The following is a 25,346-nucleotide window of genomic DNA, read 5'->3' on the forward strand; positions in this document are numbered from 1 at the left end:
ACACACACACACATTCACGCTTTCCTTCTAGAACAATCCACTTAACCTCTCCTCTCATCTGTGTCCGTTTGATCTTTTATGCGTAGCTACCACTGGTGGTCATGTAGGTTATGCACTATATAAATTCAATAGGGATCATTCACCTAGCCTATACAGTGAATGGTGCCTCCAAGAGATAAGCAGTGTAATAGCTTGGGCTCTACTCTTACAGATACCAAATAAAATAACCTGAAAGTATCTCTTTAAAAAACAAAAACTAATAAACTTATGGGACAATTGTGACCATTCTACTAATACAGAGGAATATCTCAACAAAATTCTCTTAACTATTGATATCGAGCAAAAAAAAATTAATAAGACTACAGGAGATTTGAACTACACAATTAAAAAGTTGGATACATGTAACACATAGAGAACCTCCCACCCTAAGATTAGATAGTACACATTCTTCCAAACATACAAGGAAGATTTATAAAAATTGACTCCATACTGGTTCAAAAAGTAAGCCTCAACTATTTTCAAAAAATTGGTACCATATAGATCACATTCTCTGACCACAACACAATTAAATTAGAACTCAAAAGATTTTTTATTGGGAAAGTTACCCCCGAAATTTACTGCCCCCCATAAAAAATCTAATGGAATTAAATGAAAAATTTAATCTTATGGAAATTTTAAAAATTGTTTAGAATGTAAACAATAATAATGGCCCATTCCAAAGATGTTAGATAGAAAACCCACAGGAACATTTATATATATGCATATATAAACTATTAGAACTAACAAGAGAATATAGCAAAGCAGCAAGCTATAAGATCAATTTATGAGTACCAATTGCATTTCCATCACCAATAAACAGAAAATATAATTTTATGAAAGGACATTAATTAAAATGTAATAAAAAAATAAAGCACTTTAGGAATAAATTTAATAAGATATGTGCAAGATGTGTATGCAAATAATATAAAACTCTTAAAATATGTCAAAGAGAAACTTAATAATTGAGCAACATTGCAGATCCATGGCTGGGAATAATCAATATCGGGAAAATATCAATTGTTTCCAACTGGTATAAAGAGGCAAAGCAATTCCAAATAAATACCAACAGTTTTTAATAGAACTTGACAAGCTGATTTTTAAATTTATGTAAAGGATACCTAAGTGTTGCTGATTTAGAATAAAATGGCGGACTTACCCTATCGGACACCACAAATTATGATAAAATCATCATTATTAAGAATTTTATTATTGTGGTACTGGTCCATAATAAATAAAACAATGAAACAGCATAGAGAACCTAGAAACAAACCCATGTACAGATGAAACTTTGATAGATGACGGATGTGATATTGCAGATCACTGGGGAAAGAAGAAACCATTAGATAAACAATACTTAGATATTCTTCTTACTATGCTAAAAGAGTGAAACTGGATCCCTATTTCATATCATTTGCAAAAGTCAATTCCAAATGATATAAATATTTAAATATGAAAATCAAAGCTTTAAAATCCATAGATGTAAATTAAAATATATATTTCAGATCTTAAGGTCATAAAGAATAGCGTCAATTAGGCACAATACACAATAACCACAAATAAAGATTGATAATTCAAGTGTTAAACTGAATTATATCAAAGTTAAGACTCTTATTCATCAAAATGCACCATAAAGAGAAGATCAAGCCACAAACTGGAAGAAGATATTTTTGACATATATAACTGGCAAAAGAGAAATATCTAGAGCATTTGTAGAAGTTCTACAAAAGCAATTTTTTAAACATTCAATACACAAAATGTTCAAGACATGAAAGAGTATTTCCCAAAAGAAACATTATTGGCAGAAGGAGGAGAAGGAGAAAGGAGAGGGGGAAATAAGATGCTAATCATCACTAATAATAAAGATAATAAAATTAAGTGCAAAATAAGATATTTGACAACCAGTCAAAAAATAAAAAAGTTGAACAATACCCAATATTGGAAGAACACTTATAAATCGCTGGAGGATGTATAAAAGTGAACATGTGCATCCTCTAGGATCCAGTAATTCCACGCCTAATTATAGCAGTCTCCTTATCTCTGGGGGATACGTTCCAAGACCTCTCAGTGGATGACTGAAACCGTGGATAATACCAAACCCTATATATGCCATGTTTTTCCCTATATTTACAAATCTATTGTAAAGTTTAATTGATAAATTAGGCACACTAAGAGATTAACAACAATAACTAATAATAAAATAGAACAATTATAACAATATACTATAATAAAAGTTATGTGAATATGAGGTATCTCTCTCCCTCTCAAAATTTGTTATTGGACTATAGTCACCCTGCCTCTTGTGAAGATATGAGATGATAAAATGCCTATTAAGTTGAGGATTTTCACCTTTTCATTTAAAGGAAGCACTTTATGGCTCCTCTTTGGCATATCCAAATTGCCAGCATTGCTACTCTTGTGGTTTGGGGCCATTATTTAGTAAAATGAAGGTTACTTGAACATAAGCACTGTGATACCGGTGATGGTTGATCTGATAACCCAGATGGCTAAGTGACTAATGGGCACGGAGTATATACAGCGTGGATATGCAGGACAGAATGTGAAGATGTGAGATTGTATCATGCTCCTCAGAATGGATGTGCAATTTGAAACTTATGAATGTTTATTTCTGAAATTTTCCATTTGATATTTTTGGATCATGGGTGACTGCAAGTAACTGAAACTGTGGAAAGCAAAACCATGGATAAGTGGGGACTACTGTATATACCCTAGAGTTATATACTACGAGGTATACTTGCAGATATACACCAACCTGTATATACACTAACACATATAAATATTGCAAATATATACACAAGAATACTCTCCGAGGTACATGGTACAAATATGTTCAAAATAGTAGAAAACTAGAAATAACTCGAATGTCTGTAAAAAATGAACAAATTGTGTGACACTTGCACTGAAATATTATACAGCAATAAAAAATGAATATCATTTCTGGGTATGTTAAAAACAAGGATGTGGAACTTTCCTTAGTCAAGTTTTACCTGAGTAGCTGAGCTCCCCTTCACCATCATAGCCCTAGGATTTCCTGATCAGCACAGTTTCTTTAGAATTCCTACAAAGAGTGTCGAGTCCCAGTCTTGGAACTTTGGAAGAGTGGACTGATCCCCGTTACTTACGGTAAGAAGCAGTGTGCCGCAGTCAGCACCCACTGAGGGGCAATCAGAGTCCCCACGCAGGGCTCGTAACTAGAATTCAGGTATAATAAGTAGAAAAGATGATGTAAGTCTTCCATGTCATCGCTAACGAATGGAACAACACCTGGAATACAAAGAGAGGAGAATCAAGGGGTTTCCTTTAACCAGCTGATTAAAGGAAACTTGGGAGTGGTTCTGGAGATTTCAAGATGCCACTGTCAGACAATATCAATATTTACCACCTACTAATCGCTCGGCTCCTACTCTATAGCACTAGAGAACCATACTATAAAAGCACTGTACTAAGTTCTTCATATACTTTTTTAAAATGTTTAATTTCAAAACAAAAGAACTGTGGGTGGATAAATTTTATGCTGTTTTACAGATTAAAGATTTAATATTAGGAAATTTCCTTCAGGCCATACATCTAGTGAACGTAGTTGGCTCAAGGATTCGGATTTCAGTCTGATTCTAAATCCCAGGAAGTCACTTCTCTACATGACCTCCCTGCTTCTCCTCCACCTGTCTGCTGACACCTTAGTTCATTTTCTGTCTCCCAAAGGCTTATCTGACTATCCAAAGTCACAGCAATGCAGCCTTCCCTACAGCTCCCTAACTTTTCCTACTGGTTGATTACAGGGATGCTTTGAAACTCGCCATCATGACTCCAAAAGAAATGAATTAATGAACTAATTAATTAATTAAAATTAAAACTTTAATTCTGTCATGAGAATGCAGGGAGAGATACATTGTCCAGATGGGCACTTAAATACAGTACAGTACTTATTCTCTGGAAATAGGTGCCTGGATTCAAATTCCGGCTCTATTCTTACTGGTAATATGAACTTAAACAAGTTATGCAATCTCTATACCTTAATTTCTTTATTTGTACTGAGCTCTTCACTGAACTTCTATCTAAGGGTCATTGTGAGACTTAAATGTGTTAATATATGTAAATTGATTGGAAAAATGTTTGGCATATAACAAGTGTTCAATAATATCATTTCTTACCAATGCAATTTTAAACAGAATATCCAAGGACTATGGGACAACCACAAAATATGTAACATATGCATGATGAAACACCAGAAGGTAAGAAAGAAAGAAACAGAAGAATATTTGAGACAATAATGACTAAGAATTCCTCCAAATCAATGGCAGATATCCAACCACGCATCCGAGAAAATCAGAGAACGCCGAGCAAGACAAATGCATAAAAACAAACAACTACATCTAAGCATATCATTTTCAAACTACAGAAAACCAAAGAGAATTTTTGAAATATCCTAAATTGAAGCCAGAGGAAAAAAATACCTTATCTATGGAGGAACAAAGATAAGAATTATATCCAACTTCTCCTCAGAAACCATGCAAACGAGGAGAGAGTGAAGAAAAATATTTAAAGTGTGGAGAGAAAAAAGACACCAACCCAGAATCCTGTACCCTGTGAAACTAATCTTCAAAAGAGAAGGAGAAATAAAGACTTTCTCAGACAAACAAAAACCGAGGAATTTGTTACCGGTATATATGACTTGCAAGAAATGTTAAAAATAAGATCTTTAAGAGAAAGAAAATACTATAGGTGACAAGCTCAGATCTACACAAAGAAAAGAGCATCAAAGAAGGAATAAGTGAAGGTAGAAAACATTTTTTTTCTTAATTGATATGTTTTCTCAAAATAATAATAGCAACAATGCATTCAACTATGCTTGTGCATTACATATATATATGCATATATATAACTGAAATGAATGACAGCAATGATATAAGGAACAGGAAGGCAGAATTAGGATTATTTTGTTTTTATATGGTATGCGCACAACCTGTGAACTGGAATAGTGTTATCTGAAAGTGGACTAAGATTTCTTGTAAATGTATATTGCAAAATCTAGGATGAAAAAGAGTTTTTAAAGGGAAGCATAACTGACATACTAAAAAGGGAGAAAAAAATGGAATCATGTAAAATGCTCAATTAAAACCACATAGGGCAAAAAAGATAAAAATGGGAACATAGAACGAGGGCAACAAGTACAAAACAGTAACGAGTATGGTAAATACTAATCCAACTATATCAATAATTACTTTGAACATCAATGGTCTAAATGCACCAATTAAAAGACAGATTTGTCAGAGTGGATCAAAATATATGACCCAACTATATGTTGTTTATAAGAAATTCACTTTAAATATAAAGACCAACTATATGTTGTTTATAAGAAATTCACTTTAAATATAAAGACATGTAGATTAAAAGTAAAATATACCATACTAACAATTAAAAAAAAAGCAAGATTAGTTAGCTATATTAACTTCAGACAGAGAAGACTTCAAAGCAAGGAAAGTTATCAGAGATTAACAGGGACATTACATTATGATAAAGGACTCAATTATCCAAAAAGACATAACAATCCTTAATGTACATGTGACTAATGACAGAGCATCAAACTATGTGAGGCAAAAACTGATAGAATTGCAAAAAGAAATACATAAATCCATTATTATAGTTGGAGACTTCAACACCTTTCTATCAGAAATGGACAGTTCCAGCAGGCAGAAAAATCAGCCAGGACAGAGTTTAACTCAACAGCACCTACGATCAACTAGATATAATTGACAATTATAGACTACTTTATGCAAAAATAGCAATATACATTTTTCTCAAGCTCACATCGAATATTCACTAAGACAGAACACATTGCGGGCCATACAATGCACAACAAATTTTAAAAAAAATAGGAATCATGCAATGACTGCTCTCAGGTCACAGTGAAATTACAATAGAGATCGATAACATAAAGATAGCTGAAAAATCCCAAATATATAAAGACCAAACACCACATTTACAAATAATACATGGTCAAAGAATAAATCTCAAATGAAACTTAAAAATATTTTGAACTAAATGAAAATGAAGACGCAATTTACCAAAATTTGTGGATGTAATGAAAATAGCGTTTAGAGAGAAACTTTTAGCATTGGATGTATATATTAGAAGAGAAAGATCCAAAATCAATAACCAAAGTTTCTTCCTTAGGAAACTAGAAAAAGAATAAAATAAGCTGGTGAAAAGATATAATAATTAGAGCACAAATCAAAGAAATTGAAATAGGAAACAGAGAAAAATCAATGAGGCCAAAAGCTGGTTCTTTGAAAAGATCAGTAAAATCAATAAGCCTCTGGTCAGGATAACCAAGAAAGAAAGAGTACACAAATTACTAATATCAGAAGTGAAAGAGAAGAAATCACTACAGATCCCACAGACATTAAAAGGACAATAAAGGAATACTATGAACAACTCTGCCCACAAACACTGTAACTGAGATGAAATGGATCAATTCCATGAAAAACGCAATCTGCTAAAACTCAAGAACAGACAACCTAAACAGGCCAATGTATATTAAAGGCATTGAATCAATAATAACCTTCTAAAATAGAGAGCAATAGGCCCAGATGAATTGACTGGTAAATTCCACCAAAACATGTAAGATAGAAATTATACCAATTCTCTACAATCTCTTTCAGAGAATAGAAGCAGAACTCATTCCATGATGCCAACATTACTCTAATACCAAAAACAAAGACATTGCAAGAAAAAAACTACAAACCAGTGTCTCTCATGAAAATGGATGCAAAAATCATCAACAAAATATTAGCAAATCTAATCTAACAATGTATAACAAAATTATACACCGAGACCAATTAGGATTTATCCTAGGTATGCAAAACTAGTTCAACATTTGAAAATCAATTAGGAACTTCTCCTCTACGTTTTCTTCTAGCACTTTCATAGTTTCAGGTCTTATGTTTAAATCTAATCCATTTTGAGTTAACTTCTGTGAGTGGTTTAAGATAGGGGGCCCAATTTCATGTTTCTGCTTGTGGTTAACACATTTTTCCAACACCATTTGTTGAAAAGACTATCCTTTCACCATTGAGTGGTCTTAGTTCTCTTGTTAAATATTAGTTGACCATATATGCAAGGGTTTATTTCTAGCTCTCTATTCTGTTCCATTGGTCTATATGTTTATTTTAATGCCAGTAACATACTGTTTTAATTACTACAATTTTGTAGTATAATTTGAAATCAGAAAGTATGATGCCTCCAGCTTCTTCTTTCTCAGGATTGCATTGGCTGTTTGGAATCTTTTGTCATTCCACATAAATTTTACAAATTTTTTCCTATTTCTTTGAAAAATTCCATTGGAATTTTGATAGGGATTGCACTGAATCTATAGACGGCTTTGGGTAGTATAAACATTTTAACAATATTGATCTTTTCAAATTCACCAACACGGATATATCTTTCAATTAGTTTGTGTCTTCTTCCATTTCTTTCATCAAAGCCTTGTAGTTTTCATTGTACAGATCTTTCACTTCCTTGGTTAAATTTGTTCTTAAGTATTTTATTGTTTCTGATGCTATTATGAATGAAATACTACAAAACTCCTACAAGAAAACATAGGGAAAGCTCCCTGACATAGGTCTTGGCAATAATTTTTTGAATATGACACCAACAGCACAAAGAACAAAAGCAAAAATCAGCACGTGGAGATACATCAAACTAAAAAGCTCCTACACAGCAAAAGAAACAATCCACAAAATGAAAATGTAACCTACAGAATGGGAGAAAAATATTTGCAGACATAGGGGGTAAATACCCAAAATATACAAAGAACTCATACAATCCAACAAAAAAACCAAACAACCTAATTTAAAAATGTGCAGAAGAATTAAATAAATATCTTTCCAAAGAAGACATCCAAAAGGACGACAAGCATATGAAAAGATACTCAATAACACTAATCATCAGGGAAATACAAATCAAAACCAAAGTGAGATCTCATCTCACACCTATCATCAAGAAAACATAAAAATCTTCCATAAATATTAGGAAATTAAATCCAGCAACATATAAAAAAAGAGTGTACACTATGACTAAGTGGGGCTTATTGCAGGCATGTAACATTTGAAAATCAATCGAGGTAATCCACTACGTCAACAGGTTAAAGGGGAAAATTTATTATGTCAATTAATGCAAGGGATAGGAAGCAGTTGACAAATTTAACATCCACTCCAATATAAACTCTCAGCAAGTTAAAAAAGAGATTAATCGTCTCAATTTGATTTAAAAAAAAATAAAATAAAAGCATCTACAAAACCCTACAGCTACCATCATATTCAATGGTGAAAACCTGAATGCTTACCCACTGAGATCTGAAATAAGACGGCACTGTCTACTCCCAACACTCTTACTCAAAATAGTACTGTACATTCTAGTCACTGCAATAAGGCAAGGAAGAAAAGTAAAAGACAAAGTGGCAAGGAAGAAATATAAGCATCCCCATTTGTAGGTGACATGATTGTCTACATAGGAAATTCCGAGGAATCTACAAAAAACTCAAAAAACTCCTAGAATACATGAGTTCAGCAAGATCAACACACAAACATCGATTACACTTCTATGTACTAACAATGAATATATGGAACCCAAAATTAAAAATGCAATACTACTTATAATTACTCTGAAAAAAATTAAATAATTATGTATATAGTTAACAAAATATGTACAGAATTTTATGCTAATATTAGAAAACATTGATAAAAGAAATCAAAGAACTAAATAAAAGGAACACATGCTGTGTTCATCAGCTGAAAACCACAACATAGTAAAGATGCTAATTCTCCCCAAAATGACACATATGTTAATGAGACATGTGCATCCATATGTCCATTGCAGCATTATTTACAATAGCCAATATATGGAGGCAACCTGGGTGTCCATTAATAGATGAATGAATAAAGAAAAGGTGATGCATATATACAATGGAATATTACTCAGCCATAAAAAAGAATGAGATCTTGCTACTGCAACAGCATGGTGGACCCAGAGGGTATTGTGCTGAGTGGAGTAAGTCAGACAGAGAAAGATGAATGCCATATAATTTCACTTATATGTGGAATCTAAAGAACAAAATAAATAAACAAAACAGAAACAAAACTCACAGACACAGAGAACATTTTGATGGTTGCCAGATGGGAGGAAGGTTGGGGGAATGGTTGAAAAGGGGGAAGGGATTAATATGTACAAATTATAGTTATAAAATAGTCATGGGGATGTAAAATAGAGCATAAGGAATATAATAAAAAATATTGTGATAACTATGTATGGTATCAGATGAGTACTAGATTTATTGGCGTGATCACCTCATAAATTATATAACTGTCTAATCACTATTTTGTACACCTGAAATAAATGTAATGTTGTATGTCAACTGTAATTGAAAAATAAAATATTATTTTTTAAAAAGACAGTGTGATATTGGCAGAGGAGCAAACACGTAGATCGGTTGAAACATAACAGAAAATCTAGACATAGACAGACACAGGTATGTCCAACTGATTTTTGACAAAGGGCAACAGCAAGTCAATGAAGTACAGACTTTCGATAAATGGTGCTGGAGTAACTGGACATCCATAGACAAAAAAAATAAAACCCTCCACCCAAACATCACACCTTATACAATAATTAACTTAAAAATGGATTACAGTCTTAAATAATAAGTAATAAATATAAAACTTATAGGGGGAAAAGGAGAACATGTTTAGGACCTAGGGTTACACAAAAAGTTCTTCGACTTGACACCAAAACCAAAATCCATAAAAGTTGAACAATGAGACCTCATCAAAATTTAAAATGTTTGCTCTATAAAAGATAGTTTTAAAGACAAGTTACATACTGGAAAAATATGTGTAAATCTCACATCTGACAAAGGGCTTGTATCTAGACTATCTTACTTACTCTCAAACTCAACAGTCAAAAAAAAAAAAAAACAAACCCCAAAAGCAAAGTCTAATTAGAAAATGAGCAAAAGATGAAAACAGAGACTTCACTGAAGAGACTATACATATGGTAAATAAGCACGTGAAAAGATATTCAACAGAATAGTCATTGGGGAAACAAACATTAAAACTACAATGAGATAGTTCTATACATTTAACAGAATGGCTAAAACAAAAAAATGGTGGCAAAGATGTGAAGAAAATAGCTAGCTCATACATTGCTGGTGGGAATGTAAAATGGTGCAGCCAATCTGGAAAACAATTTGGCAGTTCGGTATGAAATTAAACATACAATTACCATATAGTCAATAATTGCATTTTCAGGCATGTATCCCAGACAAATGAACTTATTACCACAAAAATGTAGCATCTTTATTCATAGATGTCCTTCAATAGTTGAACGGTTAAACAAATTGTGTACCTCCATACCATGGAATGATAGTCATAATAAAAAGGAACTAACAATATATACACAACTGGTACATATCTCAAGGGAATTATGCTGAGTGAAAAAAGTCAATCATAAAATGTAATTATAATTATATGCTGCACAATTCCATTTGCATAACATTTTTGAGACAATAAAATTATAGAAATGGAGAACAGATTAGTAGTAGTTACCATGGGTTAGGAGCAGGGAGGGAAAATGAAATAGTATGTCTCTAAATGGCCACACGAGGGATACTGTGGTGGTGGAACTGTCCTGTGTCTTGAAAGTGGTGGTGGAAGAAATCTGTATATGTGATAAAACTGAATAGAGTTAAATACAACTCATGCACACACACACACACACACACACACACCACACCTCACTAAAAACAGAGACACCTGAACAGACTGCGGATGGTACCAATGGCGGTTTCATGGTCTGATATTGTATTATAGTTACCATGGTAGAAACTGGGTGATGGGTACCTGGGACTCACACATTTTTTGCAACTTCCCATAAATGTGTAATTATTTCAAAATAAAAATTTTAAACAAAGAAGTACAGTTAGAACTCTTCATAGTTATATGTCTTTTACATAATTCTTTCCCCTAAACTCTTCCCAAGAAATCTTTTCCAATTATTCCTAAAAACTCAAATTCTTTCAATATTCTCAAAATTCCAAAATCCGTCTCCTAACTCTGACTCCTGTCTTGAGCTCCAGACCCTTATATTCAAGTGGACATCTCCATGTGATGTCTCAAAGGCACCTTGAGTTAATGTAGAAAACGGGACAGCATCCGTTATACAAGTTCTATATAAGTATATGCCTTTATGGTGGTGGTGGCGGTGGTGATTATTATTACACACTATGTTTTAAATCCAAAAGAACAAAATCTACTTTTTCCTTTTGAACATTACAGCTAAATACCTACTTCTTTTGCTTTTTATGTCTTTTATAAACTCCTTGTCTCCTTCCAGGATCCCATCTCCATCCTCCCTTCTGGCATACCTCCATGTTTCAGCCAAAGAAATTTATCACACATTCAGGAGGTTTTAAGCCCATAATAAAAAGATTCAGGTACTACAAAATGGCCGAGCCTGTACCAAAAATGACTAAGCACATCACCTACTTCCAATCCACCTTCTCTCTCTCTCCAACGAGCTCCACAGCCTCACCCCTCTACAGAATTCTAATCAACTTGACAAAGACACCTTCAGTCACTCACCAGTCACCATCAGCAAGATTAACAGTTCACACTTCATGTTGGTGCCTGAACTCTGTTCTAAGGGTAAGGATATAGTGAAAACCAACAGGCACAAAGCGGGGATAGAACTTACACCCCGCGTGGGGATTCTGAACAGTGGAAGGAGGTGCAGGGGAGAGAGCTGGGTGAGGATGCTCTAAGTCTTTAGTCTAGAGGCTCTCCTTCCCGTCTGGATCCTTCAGCGTGAAGAAGGATGGCAGACATGGAAACCTTTTCCGTCTAAGGGAAGTCTCCCCCGTGGGACGATGAGTTCCAGGGATCTGAGCCTCCACCTCAACTAGGGAAAGGAATTCCAAAGTAGGAGTTCAAGTGCCCCTTCCGCGGAGTTAAAATTCATCCCACGCTCCCTTCCCTAGCCTCTCAGTTCTTTTCACCAGTTCCTTCCTCACTGACTAGCACCCCTCCCTCTACATGTCCCATTGCCCCCTCCTTTCTGGGCTACGCTGCTGAAGCAGAGCTGCCTCCACCCCTCTGTGTGACACCGATTTCCCTCCCCTTTATGCATGTCACACTCAGCCCACCCCTCCTCAAAACCGCTTCACTCGTATGGGTTCACATCTCACAACCACAGACACCACTGGCATAAAAATTCCCAGCCATTACCAACACTAGCGTTCCCGTGAGATCTCTAAATCTGTTCTTACCACGCTGCCCTCTGGGACACAGCCTTGCTCACTTGCTCTCTCTCTCTCAACTTTTTCTGTAGCTGCCTTTTTCAAACTCATTTCGGTGGCAAAACAGAACAAGAACATTACTAAAATGAGAAATCGGTTAGATGGCAGAACGAAATAGTGATAGACTTAAGAGTCCCTATAAATCTCGTATGCTCTGTGGAATGAGGCCGAGGACAGGTATGTCTCCATATGTACATGGAATCTATAATAACACTAATAGATAAAGAACGTAATAGCAACGAATTACAAACATACAAGGAAATGTTGACTATCTTATACACGCACACGCCATCCATCCATCCATAGAATTCTAAAGTTATTTTTTCAAAGAGAAGCCTTAAGAACGATGTCCATATCGGATATCTGTATCCTGAAGCAAATAACAAATTTTTATTAATAAATAAAAATAAACGAGATGGGCAAACTAACAGGAGCATTCAAAGGCTAAAGTACTATAAAAAGTGATTAGTGTCAAAACAAGAAAGCTCACACTGAAAAGTAGTTTGGTAGGCCTGGTGTGCACAGTGGGGACGGGGGAGAGAGGTGGCACAGAGGAGATGACAAGAGATGAGGACAAAGACAAGACGAAGCGAGGGTCAAGCGAGGTCCCTAAACCATGCTCGTGGGGGCGGGGGGGGCGGTCATTCTCTAGGCAGTAGGGAACTACTGAAGAGTTCGAAGAAGGTGACTAACATCATCTTATCTGAATCTTAAAGAAAAACAAAAACAGTCCTAAGTCAAAAAGAGAATGTCAAATTAAGCGACGGTAGGTGGGCACGTGCCTTCGTACATACAACTGAGACGCCATCACGGCCTGGATTCGGATGACAGCAGTGAGAATGGAAAGGTAATGGATGGATCATAGGGACTGTTGGAATTAGCGTGGACTTTGGGATTGAACGGTGAGAAAAAGAGAAAAATCAAAGAAGTGGAAGGTAGAGTTATCTCCTAGAATAAGGAAAACAGGCAGAAGAGTGAATTTGAAAGGCCAGAGGAGTGAAGAGTGTAATTTTGACATGCTAAATTTCAGAGGCCTAGAGGGGATGCAAACGATGGTTTCTAAGAGGCCGTTGTCGATGTGGGACTGAAGTCCTGGGCTAGAGATACCAATTCGAAATTCACACGCAGGTGCCCTCCTCCTCCAGAAAATCTGTTGCCTGTAGAGATCTTTCCCAGATAGCAACCCTGCTTTTCTGCTCTTAGCTCTCACACTCCCAGACCAGACCTCATATTTCCTTCCTGGCCCATAATATTTTCAAAAGATCTGGGGAAAACGACCTCAGAGTCAAGCGTATCTCTCTCTCCATTTATCGCCTGTGTTAACTAATCCCACCCCCACCGCAGAAAACCTTCCACAACTCTATCCTGTCTTTGAACTTCAGTATCTTTCATAACCAGTCCCACTTCCCAAGGTACCTCTGTGTTCACTGTGACGTTCGGGAAAGCATGTGGCATGCCTGTTTCCCATTTCACACTTGAGGGACTTCGTGTGACAGTTTTTCAAGATCCATGAATATTGATTAGCTGAAGCCTAGAGGATGGGGTTGAAAAGCTGTATGTCCAACAAGACCTCGATTCTACTTCTAGTCTTCCCAATCATGTGTGATTTTGAGAAAATTACTTAAATTCTGTCTCAGTTCTGTCACCTACAGATCAGGAGAAAAATGACACCAGCCCAGCCCCGTCTCCTCTTTCCAGGGTTGTCATAATACTGGAATGAGATTATGAGCTTAAGAAATTTAAGGATTAGAGTGATGCAAAGTTTAATTAAGTTTACATCTCAAACTAACTTAATATAAAATCACCACTAACGATGTCCGTAAAGAATTTAGTTTACATCAGCGCGTGGGATCCAGTAAGTGTTCAGTGAATGTTAGCTATTAGCGTTACTGCTCTTTTTCTTGTTAGAGCGTGTTCCCAATTATCCCAGGATGACTGAAGATATTATTGGCCGAGAAATCTTTTCATTCAAAAGCACCGAAAGGTTCTGCCTTCTGAATTGTCACCAACATACAGCAGATCCTGGATCTGATTTAATCTAGAACGTACTCCCTTCCTCAGCTATCGAAATAACTGGTATGAATGCTTTTCATCTCTCCATTTCCTCGGATCAAAGCTGTGGATCAGGACAACCAGACCTTGTTGGTGATGATGGCTGAGTGATGAAACAGTGATCACAGGGAAAGATGAAGCTAGTGTAATAAAGATGGGAGGGGCTGAGGGGAAGTATAAGCAACTCTTAGGGGCTTCAGAGCAAACTTGGGGATACTGTGTTCCTGAGCTAAGGTGGAAAATCCTGCCCTCACAGCCCTGGCCTCAGAAACTGTGGGGAACATAAGCCCTTAGGGCTCCCTTTCCCGCTGGCAGCTGAACTACTTTTAGTCAGCTGGGCTTTTAGGGAGAGCAGATAGAGGGACCTGGATCCAGAAGTCTAAGGAATTAGGCTTCTTTTCCATCCCTGAAAGACTCCAGTGGACCCTCCGCACCTTCCCTGGGGCAAAAGGGCCTCCATTCGTCTATTTGGAACTCTCTCCCCCCGCTTTATGCCCAGAGCTGCCTTCCAATCCCATTTTTTGCCCCCCGTGCCAAACCACACCCACTGATTCTACAGGTGTTCTCGAGGACGAGGCTGAGCTGAGACTCCATACTCCGCTGACCTCTACATCTCACAGGGAAAGACCTGGATGGCTATGAAACTTATCTTCTATTTGAGTGTCCTTGTTGGTACGTAGCCATGGCCTTCTACTCTGTCCTCTAAGGTGTGGGTTAATGTAAAACAGAGTAGGGCAGATGCAGGCTGTGTGGAGGATGCAAAAGAGATTCAAGACAGCAGTCATGAGCAGAACGAGGGGTCTCCCTCCTTAGACCCCATTCGAAGGCTCTCAGGATGGGCTGAGCCAGTGCTAAGCTGTAGGGTGGGCTACGAGGCACACCTGATGAACAGTGAGTGTCCCCGCTGGTTATTCTAAAATGTGAGCCTCATCACCCACTGGGCAAGTCTCAGTGTAGCCACAGGACAGAGAACTCATCTTGTCATCTGATATCCGTTTTTCTGAAAGCTTAGAGACTCAGAATGCAGGGAATGGAGCAGGTGGGAACAAAGATCAAATGCCAGGGCCCCACCTCCTGCACTCTCTGACTTGCCTAAAGTTCTTCTGACAGCAGAATTTGCTGGAAAGGCATTTCCCACCACCCCACTGACTGCACGAATGAGCTGTGTGAGCTTGGACAGGTCAGTTAACACATCTGTGCTTCAGCTTCTACGGTCAAAATGAGGGTGTTTTGATTTACATTATACAGTCGTTGTGAGGATTCAATCAATCCACGTAAAGCGCTTAGGACAAGAGCTCAGTGTCTCCTATCCTTATTCTTACTCCACCCTCTCTCCCCTGGGGTCTCTAACCGTGTGATCACACAGAGAAGGTGCTGTGAGGTAGAGGCCTAGCTAGGCTTGGGGTGGATAAGAGAAATATTGAGACAGCCAAGACAAGAGAAGTGCTTTATTTTCTAGAATTAGCCTTCCTCCCTTTCCTTCTCATTTCTTAAAACAATTCACTTATAAAAAATGTTGTGTGTTCATATTAGAAAATTTGAAAATATTAAAAAGCAGAAGATAATTACCATCATTCATAATTCTACCTTTCAGTTAACACAAGCTAACGCTTGGTTGGAATTTACTCCCAGGCTTTATTTTCTTTACTTTTACATTTAAATGGTTTATGTTTCGCTTATTTACTTGTTTTAGACAATTGAATTACTGGATTTTATTATTACTTTTAACTTAAAGAAAAGTTATCAATATTTCCTTTGCTGTTCAATATTCTTTATAAATATGGTTTTAATATGTATGATGTTCCTTTTGTTGACGTACTTTTTCATTTCAATGCCTAACATTACTGTATTAGAAATTTATGATTCCAATGTTTAGCTATTATAAATTGTGCTCAGTGAGAACACTTATTCACAATCTTTGTCTACAGATCCATTTATTTCTGTAGAATGGATCCTGGGGGCTGGAACTATTAGGTCACAGGTGATGAACCACTTATAAGTGTCGATGCCTATTTTTAAATTGCTTTTCAAAAAGATAGACTCAATCTGCATTCCTACAAGCCATGAGCGTGTTTCTCCTTGTACTTTCTTTGATTGGATCTTATCAACATTAAACAAAAATGATTATTATAAATATTGGATAAAATGGTATGTCCTTTTAATTTATATTTTTATTAGGAAAAAAAATGTCAAACATTTTCACATTTCCTGACCAATTACTTCTTTAAAATGGTCCATATTCTTTTCATCGAGGAAATTGTTGACTGTATTATGTTCTAAGAATGTCATTATAGCAAACTTATTATTTTCTCAGGGACATTTTTCTCCGCTTCCTCGGCCGTGCAGAAGGAAGACCATGCTCCCTATTTGGTATACCTCAAGTCTCACTTCAACCCCTGCGTGGGTGTCCTCATCAAGAAAAACTGGGTGCTGGCCCCAGCTCACTGCTACTTACCGTGAGTGTCGGGCATCCCCGCCCCCCGAAACAGCTCCTACTCATCCTGCATCCCTGGCTCTCAAGTAGAGGCAATGTTCAGGGTACATTTCGCAAAGTCAAGATAGTTTGGGGTGTCACTATGGACTTGGGAGTAGGGAAGGCTGTGCTACTGGCATCTATCCAGTGAACAGAGGCCAGGGCGAGGATGCTGCGGGGCTCCCTGCCCGACCCAGGACGCCCCGCCGTCCCACCCAAAACGCCAGCGGTGCTGCGGCTGACGAGTCCTGTTCCACAAATTCTGCCTTCTCCATCTCCTATCAGTTTTCCCAAGTTTTTGACTGAAAATATGAATGTGTTTTATAAGTTTAGGGACCAGCGGGTAACTTAGGATGCATGTAGACTGGATACGATGAAGATAATTTTTAAAAAGAACTAATGACAAAGGTATGGTCAAGGGACACAGGAAAACCCAGAGTTCGGTGCTCCCGGGGTTAGGATTCGAAAGGGGCGTTACTGCCCCTAGACCTAGAGGGCCAAGGAGAGGATGGTTACGGGGGCGGGGGGCGCGTTGTACGGAGAGATCGCCTTGTACGAGCTATAGCCTTTGGTTCGGAGACCCAGCCAACAGCCAATCTGTGGCAACCCTGGGGCCGTAAATAATACTCCAAGCTCACACTCCTTCCTCCGACTAATTTCCAGTGCTTCCTAGTGGCCAAAGCTCATTGACTTAATCCACTTCTATGATGTTCCAAAGGTACAGAGCAGGATAAAGTAGGGCTGGGAGGGATCTGGTGAAGCAAAGAGCGGATATCCGCCCCTCGGGTCATCCCAACCTCTCACCTCCAGCACAGTGAAAATGCCCACCTGGGTGGGCCGGAGCTGGAGAGGAGGGAGAATCACGTATCTCTGCCACACATCGCTTCCCCCTCTACTACATCCGGGACAACCACATGAAGACACAGCAGTTAAAGGCTCCGCCACTGACTGTGGGGAAGTCCTCTTACTGCCTCCAGTACTTCATCTGGAAAATGGGGATTGCAAATAGAATGCACCTCATAGATTTGTCGTGAGTGGGAAGTGAGGTAACCTGGAAGCCAGATGAAGCTCTTGGCACAATACCTGGCACATTGTAACATTCGATATCAGCTTTGGTGGTGGTGGTGGTGGTGGTGGTATGGTGGTGGTGGTGGTGGTGGTGGTGGTGGTAATGGTGATAATGATGATATGACAGTGATTACTTCCAACCCTTTCTCCCTCCAGAAATCTGAAAGTGATGCTGGGGAATCTCAGAGTCAGGGTCAGAGATGGGACAGAGCAGACTATTAACCCCATAAATATTGTCCGCTACTGGAACTACAGTCATAGCTACCCTCAGGATGACCTCATGCTCATTAAGCTGGCTAATCCCGCCAACAACAGCCACAAAGTCCAGCCCCTGGCCCTCGCCACCAGCGATGTCCGGCCAGGCACCGTCTGTCTGCTTTCGGGTTTGGACTGGAGCCAAGACAACAGTGGTGAGTGCACCTCCCACAGCAAACCAGGGTCATCGGTTATCCCTGAAGAGGAACACCCATGTCTCATAGCAGATGGGAGAGGAGACGGGGTGGAGACCACAGGGAGATACGACAGGAGTGGTCTGGCAAAAAGAGACTCGCCCAGAAGCCCAAAGCTCCTCCTTTCCCGGGGTGTCACACGCTCGCTGCCTCTCAGGGCTTCTGTAGCTGGATCCGCAGGCCACCTGACTGCACAGAGGTCGTCATTCCTGACGGTCAGAGACACGATTCCTATTAAAGAGGCTGCAGCCCTCCCTCCCACGCAGGCTCATTTCACACGTAGAGGAGAACTCGACTGGAACTACAGTCATAGCTGCCCTCAGGATGACCTCATGCTCGCGAACTCGAGAACTTGAGTCAGGGCACCTCTTATTCCTTTAAGACTGGACACTGAGTAGAAAGAAAACTCTGCTTTTTACAGAGACATAAAGGCTGTTTCAAAACCCTCAGGATTAACTCTCATAACTGCGCCCAAGGTCATTTCTTCCCTCCTTCCCATTCCTCGTTTTCTTTAGACACACACAAAACACCAGCTGCAGTAGGGGGTTGTGGCTGGAAAGGTTCAATAACGATTGAGAACAGGAAGGTCTCTTTATTCTTGTCTTCCCTCAGGCAGACACCCCGATTTAAGGCAGAACCTGGAGGCCCCTGTGATGTCTGATAAAGAGTGCCAGAAAACCGAACAAGGAAAAAGCCACCGGAACTCCTTATGCGTTAAATTTGTGAAAGTGTTCAGCCGAATTTTTGGGGTAATCTTTTCTCTTATAGTCATTCAGTTTCCCTTAACTTGTATGTGTCTAGTTAACTATTTAATCGTGATATTTTAAAAACCTAGAAAGCCCTCATCTTCTTAACATTTCTTGAGAATTGTGATAAGGCCACAGCAAGCTCCCGTTGTTTCTTCAGTAATGGGCTCTCCTTACAGATGTCATTATTCACTTAAGGGCTTCATGTAGTACATGTAGTTAATAATACTTTTATTCTTGTGGCTGCAAGTGAAAATGGGCACGGCTGGAAAAAACAATTCCGATGTTTCACAAATTGAAACTGGCTTCACCGGTTCAGATAAATGGGGTTTGATTCATTTTACATGTAAGTTCTAGAGAAGTTTTTCTCTGAGATTCTCAAGATCACACAGGCTGATTATAGCAAAGCCAGGTAAATGACTCAAGCTTCCTGTCTTCCACTTCCTGTCTCCCACTTCCTGTCTCCCACTTCCTATCTCTCACTTCCTATCTCTCACTTCCTGTCTCCCACATGGTCTTCTCATGCCCCAACATGCCACCTCTAGTCAGGGCTCTTCCCAGATGGGGACTGGAGGGCTCCTGTGAGAAGGTCTGACCATTTCTTTCTCTCTCCCTCTCTCTGCACGATGTCTGGCAGGAAGTGGCTGTCGCTACTGTCATCTGCAAAAAAAAGCTCCAGGGGATTGAAGTCGGACATTTCATGGGAGGAGATGTCGGCATCTACACCAATGTTTACAAATATATATCCTGGATTGAAAACGTCACTAAAGACACATGAGATCCTCCTACCCAATCTGCAGCCCATCAGCTCCACCATTGGCTATGCAAGCACTATTTCCCCCAAACTTAAAACAAAATGTCCAAATAGAACTATTTGGAAGCATCCCACCAGTAGCCTGTGTTTTCTGATTTGTGTCTTTGCCCATATTTCATAATGATCTGAAAAACCAAGGACAAAAGATGAAATGAGCACTCACTACACTACACTGAGTTACGTCTACTGTCCCATTTAATGCTCATGACAAACCTTTGAGGTTATCTTTTATCTCCACGTTACAAATGGGAAAGTTGTGATTAAAAGAGGTTACTTAACATTATCTATAGCTGGCAGAGGTCAGAGCCTGGACTGGAACCCCAAAATGTCAGATTCTCAATCCCATGCTCTTAGCCTCAAAATTATAGGGGAGTCCATGGCATCACAACAGACGTTGTCTTCTATTTCCCTGCTACTTCTCTTCCCATTCAAAGGGCCTGAGGTTCTAACTTGTGGCTAAGATCTTGGGTACTGGAATAAACTCTCCTAAGAATAGTCACGCTTCTTTTCACTGCCTTAGTGATTGCGGCGTGCCCCAGGGAGAGGGCTAGTGAATGGTAGAAAGCAAAAAACGGAACTTTAGGACAGAGTCAACAACCATAAATCAAGTCCAAAAGGAGACCTGGCAGCTCCGGAGTGGGTGAAAAAGTCCCCTAGATGGCAAGAAGAGTATAATCTCAGGGCAGTGGCAGAGCTCAGGAGGCAGAAATGGCTGAGAGGAGGTGAAGGACGGGCAGAAACTGGACTTGGCCACAGATACTTTAGAAACATTTTGACAACTTTTATGTCTTTAATTTCTTTAATGTCTTAAATGTATAGATTTTTCATATATTCACAGAGTTTAGCAATTATCACCACGATCTAATTTTAGAATTTTTTCATGACTCTTAAAGAAATTCTGCACGATGAGCAGTCACTACTCATTTTCTCCATCCCCTGGCCCTGGAAACCACCAATCTATCTTCTGTCTCTATAGATTTGCCCATTCTGGACCTTTCATATAGTGAATGGAATCAGATAATGTGTACTCTTTTGTGATAGGCATCTTTCACTTAATATGTTTTCAAGGCTTATGCTGTAGCATATATCCACACTTCTTTCCTTTTCATGGCTGATAACATTCTATTGGATGAGTATATACACACCACATTTCACCTATCCATACGTCAGATGACGGACTTGACTGTTATGAACAATGCTGCCATGAACATCCACACACAAGGGTTCGTGTGGACATCTATTTTCACATCTCTCGGCTATAGCCTTCCTTATGAGCGAAATTGCTGACTCATGTGGTAACCGTGTTTTTAATATTTTAAGGCACCGCCAAACTGTTTTCCAAAGTGGCTGTACCAGGTTACATGCCCACTAGTAATGAATGAGGGTTCTAGTGTCTCTACATCTTCATTAGCATGTATTATTGTCTTTTTTATTTTAGTCATTCTGATGGGTATGACATGGTATCTCGCTGTGGTTTTGATTTGCATTTCCCCATTGACTAAGGATGTTGACTATCTTTTCCTGTGCTTGCTGGCCTCTGATATATCTTCCTTGAAAAAATACCTATGTGAACCCTCGGCCTCGTTTTCAATTGGATGTCTTTTTACTACAGTTGTAAGAGTTCTTTATGTATCCTGGATACAAGTCTCTTATCAGATACATTATTTGACATCTTTTCTACTATTCTATACTTCGTCTTTTCACTGTCTTGATGGTGTCCTTTGAGGCACAAAAGTTTTTAAAATGGTTGAAGTCCAATTTACCTATTTTGTTGTTGTCGTTGCTTGTACTTTTTGGTGTTGTAGCCAAGAAACCATTGAGTGACCAATCTAAAATCACCAAGATCACCCTTATAAACTTTTTTCTAAGAGTTGTGTAGTTGTAGATATCACAACTTAATTGTATATGGTGTGAGTTAAGGCTTCAACTTCATTCTTTGCAGGTAGATATCCAGTTGTTCCAGAACCATTTGTTGAAGTCTTATTTTACTGTTGAAATGTCTTGGGCACCCTTGACTAAAATCATTTGACCATAAGTGTGAGGGTTTATTTCTGTACCTTCAATGCTATTCCATTCATCCATATGCCTCTCCTTAGGCCAGTACCACACTGTCTTGATTACTATAGCTTTGTAGTAAGTTTTGAAGTTAAGAAGTGAGAATCCACCAAATTTGTTCTTTCTCAAAATTGTTTTGCTTATTATAAGTCTCCTGCAATACCATATGAATTTTAGGACCAGCTCGTTGATTTGGCGGGGAAGGCCAACTGGGATCAAGATAAGAATTGTGTTGATCTATATAGATCTGGGGAGTGCTGATATCTTAACAATACTAGGTATTTAAATCCATGAACATGTGATGCCTTTCCATTTATTTAGGTCTTCTTTAATTTCTTTCAGCAATGTTTTATAGTTTTCAGCGTATATGTCTTGTACTTCTGTTATTCTATTCTTTCAAATGCTATTATAAATGGAAATGTTTTCTTAATTTCATTTTTGAGATGTTCATTGCTAGTGTACAGCTATACAATTGATTTCTGTATATTGATCTCACATCCTGTAACCTTGAAGTTGCTTATTACTTCTAATAGTTTTATTGTGGAATCCCTAGAATTTTCTATATATAGGATCATGCCATCAGATTTTCTCTTTTGTTAATCTATCTTACCAGTGGATTTTCTACTTTGTCTTTTCAAAGAACAAACTTTTGACTTTTTAATATGTATAAGAAGAAACAAACACTCAAAAAAGAGGTAGTTGAAGAAAATTTAATAAAGGATTTATAAAGGTGTGGGGGGACAAGTTTAAAGAATAATAAGGGATGACGAAGCACACAGATGTGTGGGAAGCCACTGCCAAACCAATATATCTGGCATTTCTGTTCTACATTCTGTATCTTCAAATATTCTCTGCAATGAAAACACTTAAAAGTTATTTTTTCCCAAAGAGTCATATGATAATATTAAAGGTACATATTTACAGCTATTACTATGCACCAGGCACTCTTCTGAGCACTTTACATATATTAATTCATTTAATCTTCATGACAAAACTATGCCAAATAAGCCTTCCTGCTCTAAAGTGATACATGTGTTCTTATAAAACCTCAAAATCATGTACAAAACCTAAAAATCATGTACAAAACCTGCAGAATCATGTACAAAACCTAAAAGAGTTGGGAGGGAAATAATGTTGGTGAAGACCATAGAAAACCTCTGCAACTTTGCAACCACAGCAATATCTGAAATAAAAACGGTCTTAATAAAAATCCTAGACAGATATATCTCTGCTAGCCTTTGCACTCAGCATCAATTGTTCACAGCTTTCAAAATGGGGCTTGTTTCTTCAAAGTACAAATCTTTGCGGGCATTAATCTCTAGAGATGAGTTTCATTACAATTAAAAAACTGAACCAGAGGATAGCCTGATCTAAAAATGCACATTTTTAAAACACCAGAAAATGTTTTTCAGCTACTTAATCTTCACTCATAATTTCACCAGTAACTCAAGATTGTGTAAACCACAAAGATTCTTGCAGCCACTTCTCCAGCTCCCACCACAGGAAAACACTTGGGCAGATTCCAGTTTTTTCCTTAAAATGCTTAAGTTTCGCTAAGACTTGCATTTTAATTGAAAGTAAGTTGCCCTTGATAGTTTCTTTTGTCTTCAATCTACAAACCTAAATTTTTTCGTCTATTTTTCCGATTTTCTTTACTTCGTTCTTTCAAATTTTGTAGCACTGGCAATGATTTGTGTGGATACTTTTTCCTGCCTAGAATCGATTGCCAATTGTATGCCATGCTGACTCCTTTAATCCAGGTAAATGAGACTTTTCTTCATCCCAGGACCTGTCAGCTAGGGCAGGTGTGTGACCTAGAAACAACCAACCAGAGGCTCTGAGCCGGGATTTTGGACCCTGGAGCTATGACTCAAATGGACATATTCACAGAGGAAGCAGTAGTGTCAAGGACGCAATGTTGGCAAATGAAATGTGAGTGGCAGTGCCAACATCAGGCCCATGGAGTGACTTGGTTGCGTCCTCAGTTGTTCAAACCTTTCTGGTTTCCATTCTGGCATTGCCTCTCCAGCCTTCCCATGATTCTGTGAGAGACAACTTCCTTCCAATAGATTCGATTTCTCCTTAAGTCGTATGAAATTGGACATATGAGCTAGGACATAGGGAAAGTACAGGAGAGTTGAAGCACTGATCTCTTCTTTCTACATAATTCGGATTCCGTAGATGCTGTGATACGTTATGATTCAAAAAAGTAAAGTTAAAAATATATTACTTAAAGTTTTAAAATTAATGACTGGAAGAATGACAAATAAATAAAATTAATCAAACATAGGAAAGGGAAATGGATTTGGGGTTAAGTGAGATAATCTCCAAACTTTAATGAATGGGACTCAGAAGATACAGTTCAAAGTTGATAAACCAAGTAAGAGAGGTAAAATCTTATTACTTAGAGTTGTGAAAGTAATCACTAGAAGAACTAAGACAAATGATAAAATATAACTATATTTGTTCAGTGAGACTAATAATGGAGAGTGGAATGGGCAAATGTCCCAGTTCATTTTCTACCTTTCTGTACCATTTGAATCTCTGTAGTCCGCCTCTAAGCTGCTCATATCATATAATAGAAAGGAAGGCTAGTCATATCTACACACACATATACGCGCATGCATGCGCACATGGATCCAGCTGCAGCTCTGAGAATGCAAACTATAAAGGATCTAATTACATAGGAATCAATTCGAGAGCACAGATTTGCCTCCAGATTTGTTTTCTTGGATAAAACACAAAGCAGCCTCACCTCCATCGTGAGCTAAATCACGTACGGAAAAAGGAAGGAAACCCAATCCCAAAAGGTGACAGGGAAAATGCAAATCTTGTGTCCCTAAGAAAAGCAAAGCATAGAAACTTCGGTCTGGCACGATTTCAGACCTAGGCTCGCAAGCATCCTACCGATACCAAACTTGAAAGATTAGTTGCTTATTTCATCTGTTTAAAAATATTCATAAACTTCAGCATTCCACGAGCTAAGCTCATTAAGAATTCTTAAAGGTATGAACAAGAGGGGCTTAAGGTTTACTGGAACTACACAAGACTCAAGAGTCCAAAAATCCAAGACTGTTTTACTTGCATAGTTTACCACTTGATGATCTTGAGCAAATCATCACTCTGGCCTAGGTTTTGTCCTCTGTAAAACGAGTTGGAATTATTAACTGCATAGAGTTGCTATTAAAATCAAATGAGATAATGGACTACATATGAGAATACTTGATAAAATGTAAAGCCTAATAAAAATGTTAGGTACTGTTATTATGATTATTACAATTGG

The 25,346-nt window shown here is 38.2% G+C and overlaps 2 protein-coding genes across 2 annotated transcripts in view; one reads left to right on the plus strand and one right to left on the minus strand.

Moving 5' to 3' along the window:
• The window catches only part of LOC120601043 (probable inactive serine protease 58), a 17,826-nt gene extending 2,774 nt beyond the window's left edge, over positions 1 to 15,052 (minus strand). The window contains exons 1-3 of the mRNA XM_039860658.1: positions 15,007 to 15,052; positions 11,694 to 11,750; positions 3,180 to 3,321 (exon numbers count right to left, since the gene is read on the minus strand). Of these exons, the coding sequence (XP_039716592.1) occupies positions 3,180 to 3,321; positions 11,694 to 11,750; positions 15,007 to 15,052 (245 nt within the window). The remainder of the gene's footprint in view (positions 1 to 3,179; positions 3,322 to 11,693; positions 11,751 to 15,006) is intronic.
• Positions 15,053 to 15,096: 44 nt separating this feature from the next.
• On the plus strand, positions 15,097 to 19,972 carry PRSS37 (serine protease 37). Its single transcript, XM_039860659.1, has 5 exons — positions 15,097 to 15,130; positions 16,773 to 16,914; positions 18,156 to 18,409; positions 19,061 to 19,197; positions 19,832 to 19,972. Exons 1-5 carry the CDS (start codon positions 15,097 to 15,099, stop codon positions 19,970 to 19,972), a joined length of 708 nt encoding a protein of 235 aa, XP_039716593.1.
• Positions 19,973 to 25,346: the final 5,374 nt, after the last annotated feature.

Source organism: Pteropus medius, unplaced genomic scaffold (assembly GCF_902729225.1).
Source record: "Pteropus medius unplaced genomic scaffold, Ma_sr-lr_union100, whole genome shotgun sequence".
Lineage (NCBI taxonomy): Eukaryota > Metazoa > Chordata > Mammalia > Chiroptera > Pteropodidae > Pteropus > Pteropus medius.

Excerpts from the sequence above, each read along its gene's own strand:
- PRSS37 (XM_039860659.1), top strand. The coding sequence starts at position 15,097 with ATGAAACTTATCTTCTATTTGAGTGTCCTTGTTG. Across the intron at positions 16,915-18,155 it reads CCAGCTCACTGCTACTTACC|AAATCTGAAAGTGATGCTGG; the intron begins GTGAGTGTCGGG and ends TTCTCCCTCCAG. Across the intron at positions 18,410-19,060 it reads CTGGAGCCAAGACAACAGTG|GCAGACACCCCGATTTAAGG; the intron begins GTGAGTGCACCT and ends GTCTTCCCTCAG.